Source organism: Sardina pilchardus, chromosome 1, assembly GCF_963854185.1.
Source record: "Sardina pilchardus chromosome 1, fSarPil1.1, whole genome shotgun sequence".
NCBI lineage: Eukaryota > Metazoa > Chordata > Actinopteri > Clupeiformes > Clupeidae > Sardina > Sardina pilchardus.
In genome coordinates, this window is record NC_084994.1 from 27,709,674 (window position 1) to 27,727,173 (window position 17,500).

Below are 17,500 nucleotides of genomic sequence, written 5' to 3' on the forward strand. Positions count from 1 at the left end.
CTATATGTCTAGTAGCCTATGTTGATTGTTGTATGTAATTGACCTGTGGAGGGTAGAAATTCAGCTGAATTTGCATTAAATCAGGTTGTTTTAACTAACATTATGCTGAAAGATTTCCAACTACATTAAGGTCTCTGTTATATACTAACTTGCCAGATACAAGATTTCCATTAATTAATTAATTTCCCATTAATTCCCATTTATTCCCGTTAATTCCCGTATATTCCCGTTAATTCCCATGGAAAGTTTCCAACTTTGAAAATTCTGGGAATTTTGCAACCCTACCTCTACCCATTCCATGCCCGGAGCCACGCTGGACTTCCCCGCACCATCAGCTTGGGCACCCAGCAGTGCCATGGAACACCATTCCATTCCACCTGCCAACTCACGTATTTCATGCCCATCATTTCATGCCATCTACCTACTCATCAGTTCATGCCTATTCATGCCTTATCTGCCTATCATGTATACTGTGTTGTATGTTGTATCGTGCTGAATATTGGATATTATTCACGCAAATTACTTTCTAACAGTTTTCTTCCAGCTCAGGTCCAATTGATGCTTAAGGTTGCCACAGATAGGATGAAATGAGCCCGAAGACCCATGCAGCAACAGCTCTACTGAGACCCATGCAGCAACAGCTCTACTGAGACCCATGCAGCAACAGCTCTACTGAGACCCATGCAGCCACAGCTCTACTGAGACCCATGCAGCAACAGCTCTACTGAGACCCATGCAGCAACAGCTCTACTGAGACCCATGCAGCAACAGCTCTACTGAGCTCTGAGAAATGCTGCAAAAGCTTCACTGATCCCCAACACCCATCGTTCTCATGGCTCGTGCAACACATGAATGGCCACCGCTGCACCAAACAAGCGCAACACAGTTTCCACTCCCGTGTGCTTGTGTGTATCACGGAGTAGTTCAACCACGTCCAACTTGATCACGGTGCTCCGTAAAGCATAGCTATATTTCACTGAGCCCAACAGCAAGCACAACACAATCTGGGCCATTGCTCAAACGTCCACCCCGCTTGCACAAATCTGGAGGCACGCTACACCTCCACCTGCCGCGTGGATGTAATAGTCACACACTTAGCCAGCACCGCATGCACAGAATGCAGACGCAGGATATGCCAGACCCCTGCGCTGCTCTGATAACTCACAACCTGCTCATGATCTGGAATGCAGAGTTTCCACCTTAAGTCATGCAGGAGGCCCACATTTATCATAGCAACAGATTCTGTTCCAGGATCACTTTCAGCCTCGCACTCATATTTGCCATTTGGCTGTTGAGATGTAGTGAGGAAATGTGGCATAGTGAGGTTAATCTGGCGTAGATCTGCATCCACGTGTCCTTATCTACAAGCCATGGATCATAGTAGCCTAAAGGTTCATATCAAACAGAGCATATTGACCAATCAGTAACACTGACTGAATTACGCTTACTTGAGCCTCTCCTCCACTCTTCTAAATCACCTTTATGTTATATATTCCAGTGTCTAGAAGATACTTACCATAACATATTTTCTTACAGTCTTTCCACTTCTATTCTAACGGTAGTAATGCATCCCCTTAACTCGCTGTAGCCATGGTGATTCTACATCCTCAGTCTCCTATTATACTGCCACCAATCTGGTCAACAGAGAAGATGCTCACTCTTGCCTACACTTAATCACTACATCTCATATCATTACACAGTCCTCCCCATCCAGCTCACTCTCCATCACAGATGCTTTTCCCACCGGTCTCAGGCTAAGTTGGGCAGATACGCACTATTCAGCCTTCATTTCTAGCAACGGAAATCATATGCTTGGACATTAGTCCTTGGACGCCTACTAATCTACACCCACCCTGACCCAAGGTTAGTCTAATGCAAGATATCCGACTAGTTTACCAGGTTTCCAATTCCTGTTTACTTTCCCTCTGCTAGTGGCCTGTGATGAAAGCGATCTTGAGGTCTGAACAGTTGGCGACAGGTGCGTCTAGATTTCTAGGCTAGGTGACAGGCCTACTATAAAAAAAAAATTCTCAACCCAGAGAAGCAGTTATTGGACATCACTCGCATGTGATCTTCACTACTGGCATCCCAGGACCATGGCCAGCTACCAAGCCACACTTGCTATTCTCAAACTGTCCACAAGCCTCATACAGTATGTGTGTGTAAGTCTGGGGGATTGCCTTTTACTTGCAGTACTTAAAGGGCCACATCATGCCCAGTTTAAAGGGATATTCCGCCATTTTTGGAAATACGCTCATTTTCCACCTCCCTTCGAGCAAAACAATCGATATTTACCTTGTTCCCGTTCATCCAGCCATTCTGTGAGTCTGGCGATACAACTTTTAGCTTCAGCCTAGCATAGATCATTGAATCGGATTAGACCATTAGCTTCTCGCCTGCTAGCTTCATGTTTAAAAGTGACTAAGATTTCTGGTAATTTTCCCATTTAAAACGTGTCTCCTCTCAAGTTAGAAAGTGCAATAAGACCAACTGAAAATGAAACCTGGCGTTTTTCTAGGCTGATTTGACATGGAACTACACTCTCATCTGGCGTAATAATCAAGGCAACTTGCAAACGTACCATAGGCGCAGTGATATCGTACGCAGCATCTGAAAATAGTCCCCATAGACAACAAGCAGTAGTAGTGCCAGTAGCTGCAAGTTGCCTTGATTATTACGCCAGATGAGAGTGTAGTTCCATGTCAAATCAGCCTAGAAAAACGCCAGGTTTCATTTTCAGTTGGTCTTATTGCACTTTCTAACTTGAGAGGAGACACGTTTTAAATGGGAAAATTACCAGAAATCTTAGTCACTTTTAAACATGAAGCTAGCAGGCGAGAAGCTAATGGTCTAATCCGATTCAATGATCTATGCTAGGCTGAAGCTAAAAGTTGTATCGCCAGACTCAGAGAATGGCTGGATGAACGGGAACAAGGTAAATATCGATTGTTTTGCTCGAGGGGAGGTGGAAAATGAGCGTATTTCCAAAAATGGCGGAATATCCCTTTAATATGTGGAAGGGAATCATCTGGAAACATGACAGAATATCCAGTCTCTACACACAGAAAGCTCTCCAACACAGGACACAAATGGATGAACAGCTCCACTAGAAAGACATCTAAGATGCAATACATCTCACCTCAACGTCTCTAGTTTACAGCTGGGATCATTCAGTCTGTCTGTGAGCTCTCTGACACCTGAGTCTCCTGGTTGATTGTAGTTCAGATCCAGCTGTTTCAGGTAGGAGGGGTTTGATTTGAGGGCAGAGGACAATAGAGAACAGCCCTCATGTGTGATGAGACAACCAGACAGTCTGAAACAAGAGATGCTATTTCTTAATTATAAATGAAGGAAAATGCATTGAAGGTGTACAAACCATTTGTATATTCAGTTAATTTGACTGACACTCCCTAAATGTCGCCATTTGGCATTATCAGTGCAAATCATTAAAAATATTCACAGATGTCCAATTTGACATCACATACAGGCACACTGGTGTGTCTTACTATGTAGTAATTCCTAATTACTGACCTCAGTGTCTCCAGCTTGCATTGTGGATCTCTTAGTCCTGCACAGAGCAGCTCCACTCCTTCATCCTGCAGGTCATTGTCACTCATGTCCAGTTCTCTCAGATGGGAAGGAGCACTTAGCAGCACGGATGCCATCATTTCACAGCTTGCTTTAGAGAGGTGGCACAGATTGAGTCTGTTTCAAAGGAGAGTGGAAGGTCAGTCTTTGAAAACTGGACATTTTCAGGCCATCCTTCAGCACCATGAGGTCACTGTATCTCATGAGGATGGACACAGACACAGATGTGTGTAGCACTCACATTATGTACACAGCAGGGACATGGACTGGAGAAACACTACATTACACACTCTGCAGCCATGTAAACAACTTGTTGTTGTCTTGTAGTGTCATGTGGGCAGCAGGGGTGATTCATGTTCCTAAGGGTTAACTTAACTTAAGGCAAATAATTGTTCTCTTCCTGACTAATCAGATAAGTCTAAATGTATCTAATTCACTGGTGCATTCTCTTTTCCACTATTCTGAAATGCTTGCATCAAGGTCAAGGTTCCTTTATTAGGTCTCCCAAGGGAGAAATGTGTTTTGGATAAGGGGTAAGCTGCCACAGCCATACATAACACACCACAGGACATAGCACATATGCTATACATAGAGTAAATAAAAATATAAAATACAAAAAGCGCACACATTCACAGCCATCTGTCATGCCATAAATGATACTCCCATCATGTTAAAAGGCCAATAAATAGCCCATAAATAGCACTCTCTACCACAGAGTCCCATTAAGCACAGTCCCAAAGTAGACACTCACTCTCTCTCTCTGTACTCTTCAGTCACACACAGCACATCCATACACCACAGCCTCAGCACATCTCCACTCAGTTCAGCCCCCATACACAGTCCCCTACTCAGCACTTAGTATTGGTTTTGGGCCTTCCAACTGTTCTGCCCACGTTGCCCATTCATCATGTTGACTGACAGGGGGACAGAGGAATGTTTGTAGTGATTGTGCTAAACAGAAAGGGACCCTGTACCTCCTTCCTGTGTTCATGAGCTCATATTCTTGGTACAGCACATGGGAGGGGTCAGATAGAATTCTGTCAGCCTGCTGTAGAGTGGACTGCTCAGATATGTCTTGGAGAGTGAGGGGAGCAGGGACTCCATCATTTGTCCAGCTGTTGTGTTGGTAATGTGACCACATTACCTAGTTGGGCCTTGAACTTAACTGTCAGATGTCCAAACCAGCTGGTGATGCCATAGTGCAAGATGGACTCTATGGTGGCTCTATAACAAATGAACATGATGCTCTCACAAACCCCAAACACTCTCAGTCTCCGCAGGAAATGGAGACGCTGGTGCATTTTTGTCTAAATATTTTCCACGTGTGTGCCAGTTAAGATCTTTATCAAGTGGATCCCTAGATATTTGTAAGATGTTACCTGTCTGATGTTACTGCCATATATGGATATTTTCAATAAACATAATTTTATATGGAATGAATGAATGAAAGGTGAGTGAAATGTCTGGCACAGTTTTCAGTATGTGTGCACCCTTCTGTTTCTACACACACTAACAATACACACAGCATGGGGAATGAACAATGAGTACATGCAGTAATGGAGGACAGGAGTGAAGTTATCAGCATGAGTGAGTTCAAACGGTCAAATGCAGATGAAAGCTCATAGCGGCCCGCCATTAGGACTCGCCTATGAGCTGCCACATCACACTGGGAATCTATAGAGAGTTGAAAGAGTGGATGCCAGGCCGGTGGGAGTTCCTCTGCAAATGTTTTAATAAGAAAAGCAGACATGCCATCTGGCCCTGTTGCCTTGTTAAAGCATGTAGTTTTAAATACCCTGGTAATCACCTCTGGATCTACTGTTATTCTGTTAATATCAACATGACAATGTACTTGATCTAAAACTGCATCCTGCAGGTCAGAGCTGGGAAGGTGTTCCTTGCAGCACTGATGCCATCAGTTCACAGCTTGTTTTCAAAAGCTGGCACTGACTCAGTCTGTTTTAACATACTGCAGCTGATGATTTATTCTAAAATGTACAGACGGGCAGCCAACAGTGCCACAATATGTGTGCACGTACACACCTTAATGTTGTCAGTTTACAGTAAGGGCTACTGAGTCCTGTAGAGAGAAGCTGAACTCCAGACTCCTTCAGGTCATTGTGACTCAGGTCCAGTTCCTTTAGGGAGATGGAGGACTGCAAAGCAGAGGCTACAGCCTTACAGGATTCCTCTGTTAGCTCACAACCAGCAAGTCTGCATAGAGTGAGAGGGCAAGAGACAGACGTCAGAAAACAGAATGGTGGCATGAATACATTCACAATCTAATCATTATTATGAATATTTTTAGCTTTGAAAAAAAAAAAAAAAACATACTCATTAACATTCTTTAACAGAAATGCACATATTATCATTCAAATAAGGAGGGAGATGAATAGAGGACATTGACTAAAAAAATAGTTTCTGTTTGTAAGAACAGAGTTGAGCTGGAAATTAGTTTTCAGCACATAGACATCGGTAGACTGACTCAGTCTGTTTTAACACATACTGTAGCTGATGATTTATTCCAAAGATCATAGACAGGCAGCCAACAGTGCCACAATATTGTGTGCACATACACACCTTAAAGATGTCAGTTCACAGTGAGGGCTACTGAGTCCTGTAGAGAGAAGCTGAACTCCAGACTCCTTCAGGTCATTGTGACTCAGGTCCAGTTCCTTCAGGGAGATGGAGGACTGCAAAGCAGAGGCTACAGCCTTACAGAATTCCTCTGTTAGCTTACAACCAGCAAGTCTGCATAGAGTGAGAGGGCAAGAGACAGATGTCAGAAAACAGAATGGTGGCATGAATACATTCATATTCTTATCCTTGTTATAAACATTATTAATATAGAATAGATAGAACAGAGGACACTGACTAGTATAATAGTTTAAGCAAGCATTTAGTTGGAATGTAGTTGTTATTCTGTTAATATCAATATGACAATTATCTTGATCTAAAACTGCATCCTGCAGGTCAGAGATGGGAAGGTGTCCCTTGCAGCACTGATGCCAACATTTCACAGCTTATGTTCAAAACCTGGCACTGACTCAGTCTGTTTTAACACATACTGCAGCTGATGATTTATTCCAAATATTACAGACAGGCAGCCAACAGTGCCACAATAGTGTGTGCACATACACACCTTAAAGACGGCAGTTTACAGTGAGGGCTATTGAGTCCTGTAGAGAGAAGCTGAACTCCAGACTCCTTCAGGTCATTGTCACTCAGGTCCAGTTCCTTTAGGGAGATGGAGGACTGCAAAGCAGAGGCTACAGCCTTACAGGATTCCTCTGTTAGCTTACAACCAGCAAGTCTGCATAGAGTGAGAGGGCAAGAGACAGACATCAGAAAACAGAATGGTGGCATGAATACATTCATATACATCATTTCACAGCTTGTTTCCAAAAGCTAGCACTGACTCAGTCTGTTTTAACACATACTGCAGCTGATGATTTATGCTGCATTCACATGCTATGGAAAATATGGTATTTTCCATTTGTGACCTGGTAGTTACCAGTGTGTTGTGTTCAAGTGGTTTGTTGACGTACTGTTAGGAAATTAGTAAATGACCTCACTCATCACTAGCTAGCATATAGCTCTGGGGAGGCAATACCAAACCATAACAGCTTTTTAAAAATGTACACTGAGTGTCAAAGCATTATATTACAATTGTCAATGACACAACATTGTATAGGCTGCAAAAAACATCTGCTAACAGTAGCAAACAATGTTTAGTAGTAAACAATGCTATCATTCACAACTCTTCCGTTGCTCTCCGCCATGTTGAAAATGTCAAAGGTTATCTCATCTCGGCAACTCGTCCATCAAAATATTCTACGAGTTGCCCAGTGGAAAATACCACATGAGATGGTGTTCATGTGCATTTTTGACCTCGGCTTTTGGTATTTACCATAATTACCATAGCACATGAAGGCACCATTATTCCAAAGATTTACAGACGGGCAGCCAACGGTGCCACAATGGATGAATCCCAAAGTGAGCCCTGAAGACTAAGGACTAAAGACTCACAGACTTAATTGATCTCAGGTGCTAAGTGAGTGCCACATGGGCTCAGATAGGTATAAATTGGATTGGGACCCCAGATAGCAAAACTACACTGGGACGGAACTGGGCCACATCTACCACGACATCCGGCACGGACCTGAATAGTGGACCTGATCCGGCGTCCAAACGCACATCGGTCCAAAATTGTTTTGGATCCGTTTTACTGATCTGGTGTCAATAAGGGCTAAGACTGCTCCCAACAAACAAGATAACGTCCCGGCGATGATTCGGAGCATTTTAAAGAACGTATTTTGTCACCACAACGTAAAAAGGGGAATAATCGAATTTCACTCAACTAGCTTTCGCGCCGTTTAGCTTTTCCCCCAAATTGTTCTGTCACAAATCGTGTGGCGATTGATTATTCTTTAACCCTTAGATGCATAAGTGGGGTCAAAAATGACCCCAGAGGTTGTTTTCTTGCAGTATCTTCTTCATTTTAATTTTTTTTCATTTAGCCTTCTATGTATTCCTCAAATAGGTTGTCTTTGACATGAGGCCATTTGGATTTGTGTCTAACTGTTATATTTTTATAGTAATTTAATGTTTTGTATCAGTACCACCGATCCGCATAGGTGGGGTCAAAAATGACCCCAAGCATTTTCTATGGAATTTCAAAAGTTAACCCTAGGATCTTTTGATTTTTATCAACTGTGGCAGTGAGGTATACATTTACTGTTGATTATCACATCTCATGTCAGCAGTTTCACCATCCTGAAGGCTATTTTTACACAACAACATAAATCTAAGTATCATCATATAATGTGGCGGCCAAGCGTTCATAGCGACGTCGCTTTTTGATCCTTCGATGTCCGCTCTTCCTATAATTGTGAAGCAGAATTCACCAAGCGATATTTACAGAGGGATTTGTTGATATAGCGTTCTTGGCCTGATTTGTATGACTTTTTATGCCTAAAAATAGGGCAAAAATCAATTTTTTTAAGCCAATTGGCAGTACCTTCTGATTTACTGGATAACAAAGGAAGATATTCATAATCACCTCTGTAAATGTTTTTTTATTTGATATATTAACACTACAAAAAAAATATTTTCAACCTGGCTTTTTCCAATGGTCAGATTCTTCGCATCAAAACATATATGCAAATTAGCGCATATTTAATTAGGCATGACCTAATTAGCATATTTAAACCTAAATACAGAAAACTTGCAATACGTTTTGTTCTCCTATTTATGTGAGTATTCAACTGGTAAAGTTTCATGAAGATATCTCTAAGTTAAACATTTTACCCTATTCACCTATGTTGAGATAATTTTAGGATGTTTACCTTTTTTGCCTATCTAAAAGCTGTTTTGTAATAAAATGTTAATAAAAAGTGATGCATCAATATGTCCAACATGAAATAAAAACATTTTAGACAAATATATAATAAAAATCATCATCTTTAACCAAAATGAGAGACATTATTTGAGTTTACAGCAAGAAACGCATGCATTCTAATTGGGGTCATTTTTGACCCCACTCATGGAAGAGTGTAGGTATTGGTAGCCTATGCATCTAAGGGTTAAGGGAGTGAAACACCTGTCATCATTGCCAAGCAGTATTTAGCATACAACAGTGGTTTGCAATTACGTTCAGTATTTCAGTACACACACTCATTTATCTTGCCTGTGCATTCGGCTTGTAGATTGAAGATCACGTCCAGATGAGTTTTCTATGACTTAGTTAGCTGGATATTTATACCCGGTTAGGTCTAATACTTTCACGACTACGGTGTATTTTCCCCCTAATAAATTACTAAGTCAATGGTCATATCTGGTAATGTTGTTGTTCAAAACATCAGTGGCGTAGGTTAGCCTATAAGCTAAAATGTCAACCACATTGTTTCAAAATTCAAAACTAATATTTGCAATGCATGCTGGGAAGCAAACCTCAACAAAGTAGGCCTACAAAAAATATAATTAAAGTTATCAGAGAATGTCTAGGTTATATTTGATATCTAAACCAAGAGGTTTATAAAGTCATAAAATTGTGATAAGCAGTAGGCCTATCCTTAATTCTTCTGCAAAGTTTTTATAGTGGTGACCAGTTGGGGATGTTGTGAATGTCTGCCTAAAGTCATATGTAATATGGGACCTGTATTGCAGATCCGTACCACACACAGTAAGCGGACCCGTACCACACACAAGAGGCGGAACCGTATTGCAGATCCGTACCACACACAATAAGCGGACCCATACCACACATAAGAGGCGGAACCATATTGCAGATCCGTACCACACACAGTAAGCGAACCCGTACAGGTCCGCTTCTTGTGTGTGGTATGGATCTGCAATACGGGTCCGCTTATTGTGTGTGGGCCTACGGATTTGCAATACGGGTCACCACCAAACAGGCCCTTCTACACCCTACATCCAGTACCTCATACCCATGCCCACACTGCAGCAAAGTTTGTGGCTCCAGAATTGGCCTCTTCAGCCATCTGAAGATCCACAAAAAGGACCCCCCAGGAGCAGGAGGACCATCATACTCGACACCGTGTGATCGCCGATGGTGGTACGGGTCTGCTTCTTGTGTGTGGTACGGATCTGCAATTCATGGGTTTCATCAGGTCCCTTTCCACAGGTGCATAAAATCAAGCACCTTGATTATCAATGCAGACTGCATGGTGCTTGATACACCTGTGCAAAGGGACCTGATGAAACCCATGAATACGGGTCTGCCTCTTGTGTGTGGTACGGGTCTGCTTCTAGTGTGTGGTACGGATCTGCAATACGGGTCCGTTTATTGTGTGTGTGTGGCACGGGTCCTCTTATTCTGTGTTGTACGGATCTGCAATACGGGTCCGCCTCTTGTGTGTGGTACGGGTCCGCTTCTTGTGTGTGGTATGGATCTGCAATACAGGTCCGTTTATTGTGAGTGGCACGGGTCCGCTTATTCTGTGTTGTACGGATCTGCAATACGGGTCCGCTTATTGTGTGTGGGCCACATCTGGCCCACAGTCAGATACCGTAGGTCCGCTACATGCGGATCTAAAGGCTTTTATGCGGATCCGGCCCAAAGGAAATTGTTATCTGGGACAGCACTTCACGAGATCACTTGCACCTTAGCGATGTTTAATAACAAAGATGTAGCTGACACTCGCACCATACACGTGTGTCGTGCTGTTGTTTACCTTTATAATTTCCGGATTTTCACAACACATCACAACACTTTGAACTGTGGGTAATTCCCTTAAGTGAAGTCTGCAAAGTTGCAGACTCACAGAAAGGGCCCGGTAAGTGTGTACTCAAACCGTTACGCCCTTTAAAATTCCACATTGGGACAGCCCTAAACACTTACAAATTCCGCAAGAACGCGCACCAAAGCCTTTGAGTCTGTGAGTCCGGACTTTGGGATTGGCCCAATATGTGTGCACATACACACCTTAAAGTCTGCAGTTTACAGTGAGGGCTACTGAGTCCTGTAGAGAGAAGCTGAACTCCAGAATCCTTCAGGTCATTGTGACTCAGGTCCAGTTCCTTTAGGGAGATGGAGGACTGCAAAGCAGAAGCTACAGCCTTACAGGATTCCTCTGTTAGCTTACAACCAGCAAGTCTGCATAGAGTGAGAGGGCAGACAGACATCAGAAAACAGAATGGTGGCATGCGTACATTCATATTCTTACCATTATTGTCAAAGGTTTTTAGCTAAAATCTTACTAACATTCTTTAACAGACATTGACACATTATAATACAAATAAACAGGGAAAGGAATAGAGGACATTGAGTAAAATAATAGTTTCTACTTGTAAGAATGGGGTTGTGATTGAAATTAGTTTTCATCACTGAATCCTCTTCCTGCAGCAATTACAGACTTTGTAGCCTGACCGCTTCATCTCTAAATGAGTCTTGTTGCAATGTGTTGGGTCACTGCCTAGTTTTATGATGAATATTAAAGTAGTAATATCACTTTGAGAAAAACAGTGTGCAAAATGAGATAATACAGCTTATATTTATTAGGTCTTGTACAGCTTCCCTGAAAATGGACTCCCACTAATCATCCCAACCTCAGTGTCCAGCTCCCTGTGTGGATGTAGAGCTCTATACAGTATGTGCATGGACACACCTAGCCTGGTCATACCAAACCCTCGTACTAATATCGTACAGAGGACCTACTCCATTCAGAATCGATTTCAGGCAGGAGGCGTGAACTCTGTTGAAGTTTGAATCGATTGGGCCTGATTTTACCCAATCGCTAATGTTTGGTCGTGACAGCTATAGAGACTACAACGCGCATATACTCGACGTCATCGTTAACACCCCCCTCCCCCGATCCCCCCCGTTCGCTGATTGGTCCGGATGGAATGCATCCTGAGAAATCGAGCTCAATGGCATAAGACCCAGATGTAATGGTGAAGGGAAATGAAAATTGAGCGGAAGCTTACGAGGGCTATGCCAGGCTAGGACACACCAGCAGGGAGCGCTGAACTGATCTGGGGTCAACTCCCTCTCAAACCAGGCACAACAATCAGAGCCAATGTTTCTCAAAATGCTTAGATGCTTCTAAGTCTGAATGTCAAAATTATTTGAAAGTTTGAATGTGTAGATAAGACCTCTGTGGAGTCTTTCAGAGTTTTACTGACCTCAGTTTCTCCAGGTGGCAGTTTGAGTTTCTAAGACCAGAGAGCAGCTTCTCTGTTGATGTTTGCAGATCACAGTCACTCATGTCCCACTCACTCAGTTGAGAAATATATGAAAGAACTGAGACCACAACCTCACGGGAGCTGTCTTTGAGTCTACGGCTGATGAGTCTGTGGTGAGAGAGGAAAACACTTTAAGCAACAGGTCCTCTATGCTCCTTACATTCCAAACATGAAAGGACAGAAAACAAGATGTGCACTGTGCAAAATACAGACCTCACTTTACAGACGTGATTCAGTGGTTGATGGAGCAGTTCTCCTCCACAGTCCTGAAGCTCACTGTCACTGATGTCCAGCTCTCTTAGGTGGGAGTTTACCCACTGAAGAGTCAAGGCCAAAAACCTTCCTCTCAGTTTACAGCCAAGAAGTCTGTAAGAATATAAACCATGTAACAGAGAACCACAAATAGTGGAATCAGAGAGGAAACATGAGGGGTGAAAACTGATGTTGTTAGTGTCTCATCAGCAGGGAGTATTACTGTGCATTCAGACCGAAACCGTCAAAAGCGTCAAAATCGCTGGTGAAGCTCATAGCCTGACGCTCAACTCAGTTCAGCGCTGAACTTTGTCATAGCTAATTACCATAAAGTTAACTGAGGCTCAACTTCTTTTTGACGCCCGTGACGCTCATGAAGCCACGCTCAAGCCCAGAACGCTTTTGACGCCGGTAACGCCGACTCTCCATAGAAAATGAATGATTTCCGGCGCTCTTGACGCTTTTGACGGTCTTGGTCTGAACGCACAGTTATGCTATTGTATAACAGACAGGTCTGGGACCAGTTCATTCACACCAACATGGACATCAAAAGCCCAGAGCGTCTAAAACTCATATTCTGAGTCTAGCATCCCAGAGCAGTGACAGTCTTCTACTCTACTGTATGCCCAAAGTGTGGAGTTGGTGCAGGTGCAGGAAGAAAGCTCTCTGCATTATAAGAGACTCCTCTCACCCGGCACATGGACCGTTTGTTCACCTGCCGTCTGGAAGGAGATATTGCTTCAGAAAAACAGTCTGATGCTCCAAAGCTTCTACCCACAGGCCATACGACTGTTAAACTCACTGTAACTAGCACACAAGTTTCTATACATAGGTACCAATTTAACACCGATTTTTGTTTTACTTTATCTTTCAGTTGATTGTAAATGCACGCTAGTCGTGAGAAACATTTCCACTTCACTGTAGATGTTTTAGATATGGCTGGAATGACAAATGCACTTAAACTTGAACCTCAATGTGAATGTGTAGATAAGACCTCTGTGAGTGTGAACTCTTTCAGAATATCACTGACCTCAGTTTGTCCAGGTGGCAGTTTGGGTTTCTAAGACCAGAGAGCAGCTTCTCCTCTGATGTTTGCAGATCACAACCACTCATGTCCAACTCACTCAGTTGAGAGATATATGACTGCAGAACTGAGACCACAACCTCAGATGAGCTGTGTTTGAGTCTACAACTGATCAGTCTATAGTAAGAGAGGAAAACATCAACAACAATCCTCGATACCATTTACATTTCCAAATATGAAATGCCAGTAAAAAGGATTTTGACTGTTTTTAGAGCCAACAGAATGCACCAGTCTGTGTGCACTGTGCAAAATACAGACCTCACTTTACAGACTTGATTCAGTGGTTGATGGAGCAGTTCTCCTCCACAGTCCTGAAGCTCACTGTCACTGATGTCCAGCTCTCTTAGGTGGGAGTTTGCCCACTGAAGAGTCAAGGCCAAAATTCTCCCTCTCAGTTTACAGCCAACAAGTCTGTAAAACATACAGAATCAACAGATATCACAAATTATTGAGATCAGATGATGTGTAATTAGAGATGTTGTTATTGTCTACGTCTTTAGCTAACATAGACTGATGACTACTAAAGATCATTCTGACTGCAGATCTGAGGCTGTGATCATCCAGGACTGTCTGTTCACACCCAGCAAGTCTACTAGTGAGACAGAAAAAGAGTAGTACTGTAAATGGGTCCCAACACCCTAACACAGCTAATATCTGCTAAAGTGTAACAACTTCACACTTTTGATTGAGAGAAAAATCACGTTCATTGATGGCAGAGAAGTTATAACAGGGATGGGCAAACTTTTTGGCTCAAAGGCCACATTGGGTTTTGAAAATTGGCTGAAGCCAAAGCTTATTCCCACAGGTCATATACGATTGTTAAACTCTTTGTATATCGCTATTAAGGCCACAAATATTCCACTTAGTTTACAGCCCACAAGTCTGTAAAAGAATAAAGCATGTAACAAAAGATTACAAATAGTGAAATCAGAGATATCAATGCTAGAGTAAAACACTGATGTTGATATTGAATGGTTAACACAGTTACAGTAACAGTAACAGTAACAGTAACAGTAATTTAAATGGGACATATCAGCAGTAGGGATGTAACGATGCATCGTGACACAAATAAAAATCGATACAAATGCGTGACGATTCGCACCGGTTGATAGAAAAAATGAATCGCGATGAGTCACATGACTTATGTCACTAGGTACGGGGCACAGAACGAGGGAAGACGACGGTAGGCAACAACTTTAAACTAGAGTGTGTGTGTCAGGGTTCGTATGGGTGCTTGAAATCCTTGAAAATGCTTGGATTTTAATGTGGTGTTTTCAAGGTTTGAAAAAGACATAATTTATGAAGTTGTTTGCCACGCGTTCGCGTCCAGTTTGACGTGTCTGGATTTTCCGATAATGACAGCAATCTTGTGATGCTGATATTGACTTTTAATTTCTGCGCGTGTAAACTAGTCTAAGCTACTGTGCTTGAACGAAGTTAGCTGTGACAGACTAACCTACTGGTTTTCATCGTTTTAACCACAAAGCCTGTCGACCTTAGGTCTACTCAATTGTTTAGTTAACACCTTGTCATTTCGCGTTTGTCCCGCCGTTCACCTCCGTGCGCCCCATGTAGCCTACATCAGAACATATGTCGGGATAGCCATCTCACTATGAAAAAACGTATGACGATAGTGCTAAGAGATTAACACGTTTGCATGCTTGGTAAACATCAGTCTTGCACATAATATTGAGCTGATTTTTTTAGTGGAAATGGCTTACTGCAGCATTGTGCTGATAGATGGAAAAAGTTGCCTATTTAAAGGCACAGTCTGAATTTTAATCCTAGCTCTCCATTTAGTGTGTGCACTTGAACAATAATGATGTAGCATATAACAGTACAAAGCAGAAAGGCAGTAACTGCATTTTTGGTCGAAAATTAGTTATTATAATTTTCATGACATTAAAGTTGTTATGAAGATTGATAAGTACCAAAAATAAGCTAATGTAAAGTAAAAAAAAAAAAAAACTCCAATAACTGCTACATTAACTACAACCATAAGGCTAAGCAACAGCATAACTTAAAAAAAAAAACATTTTTTCAGTTTGCACTCTGCATAGTTACTGCCTTTTTGCTTTGCAGGGCAGAGTAGGGCCTGCCATTTATTTTAAGAGAAGAGGTGTAGGACGTAATACTTTGGAAGGAGAGGGAGTGGTGCAATTTGATTTTCTTTGGAGCAACCTCTTCAAACAGCATCAATATCAAACAAAAAAAATCGTGATAAAATCGTATCGTGAACAAAAAATCGTGATCCATATCGAGTCGTGAGTTGAGTGTATCGTTACATCCCTAATCAGCAGGGAGTGTTATACCACCAACTGGGACCAATTCTCCCACATCAACATTAACATAACAATAAAAGATATTGATTCACCCCATAACAGTGAGATTCTCAATTTCTCTCCACTTTAGACATATTACAGATAATATCTGCAATCCATATTATGACTCGAATGACATATACTTCAACTTTAATGTGCAGATAAGACCTCTGTGAATTATGTGCCTTTCAGTGTATTACTGACCTCAGTTTTTCAAGTTGGCAGTTTGGATCTCTAAGACCAGAGAGCAGCTTCTCTTCTGATATTTGCAGATCACAACCACTCATGTCCAACTCACTCAGTTGAGAAATACATAACTGCAGAACTGAGACCACAACCACACAGGAGCTGTGTTTGAGTCTACAGTTGATGAGTCTACAGTGAGAGAGGAAAACACTATAAGCAACATGTCCTTCATGCTCCCTATAATCCCAAATATAAAATGCCAACGAATAAAAGATGGACAGTTTTTAGATCCCATAGAATGCACCAGTTTGTGTGCACTGCGCAAAAATACATACCTCAATATACAGTCTTGATTCAGTGGTTGATGGAGCAGTTCTCCTCCACAGTCCTGAAGCTCACTGTCACTCATGTCCAGCTCTCTTAGGTGGGAGTTTGCTCCCTTATGAGCCAAAGCCAAAAATCCCCCTTTCAGTTTACAGCCAACAAGTCTGTGAACACATAAACCATGTCACAGAGAATTACAAATAGTAAAATCAAAGAGGGTACAATTCAAAAGTAAAACACAGATGCTGGTACTGGATGAGTAACTGCTCAGCTCACAGCTCTACTGTAACAATATTACTGACCTCAGCGTCTCCAGTTTGCAGTTTGGACTCAGAAGAGCAGAGGCCAGTTTTTCTCCTGACTTCTGCAGGTCATTCTGACTCAGGTCCAGTTCTCTTAAGGGGGAGTTTGCAGACTGCAGAGCTGAGGCCACAATCTCACAGGACTTCTCTGTTAATTTACAGCCAGCAAGTCTACAATAGAAAGGCAATATGTCAAGTCCTAATACAGTTAAAACAACACTGTGTAGTGTTAGTCCATCTCTGGTGTCACGTATTTCTCTTGTCTGATGTAAATGTTGTAGCAAACAATGTGAATAGTGGAAGACTGTTCTAAAAGTTGTGAATGTAAACAAACACCTTTAAACTAGCCTGACTACGTCATCCTCACAATAGGCAGGGCTAACGTTTGGCTGCACCCAGGCTACCTTTAAACCATGCTATCTAGCAACACCTCCTTATAAAAGTGTAATTTAAAAACATACTTAAATACATACATATTTAAAACAGAACAAGACTTGAGAAAACTGTAGCATAATTTGTTAATGTAGAAAATAACTCACAGAGCCTTTCTGCAGCATCTCACGACTGGAACCAGTCTCCTGCGACCTTCTGGAGAGGTTTTATATTTGCTCAGGTCAAACTCATCCAGCACCTCATCAGACATCAGAAGCACATGAGCCAAGGCTGAGCAGTGAGCCAGTGTGAGCTGTTTCACGGCACCTTTCTCTGCCTTCAGGAAAGCCTGGATTTCATCATGA

General features: G+C 42.2%; 1 protein-coding gene across 1 annotated transcript in view; it reads right to left on the minus strand.

Moving 5' to 3' along the window:
* Positions 1 to 17,298: 17,298 nt before the first annotated feature.
* The window catches only part of LOC134087288 (NLR family CARD domain-containing protein 3-like), a 4,411-nt gene continuing 4,209 nt past the window's right edge, over positions 17,299 to 17,500 (minus strand). The window contains exon 5 of the mRNA XM_062540698.1: positions 17,299 to 17,500. This exon is cut by the window's right edge and continues 1,603 nt beyond it. Coding sequence (XP_062396682.1) covers positions 17,299 to 17,500 — 202 coding nt within the window.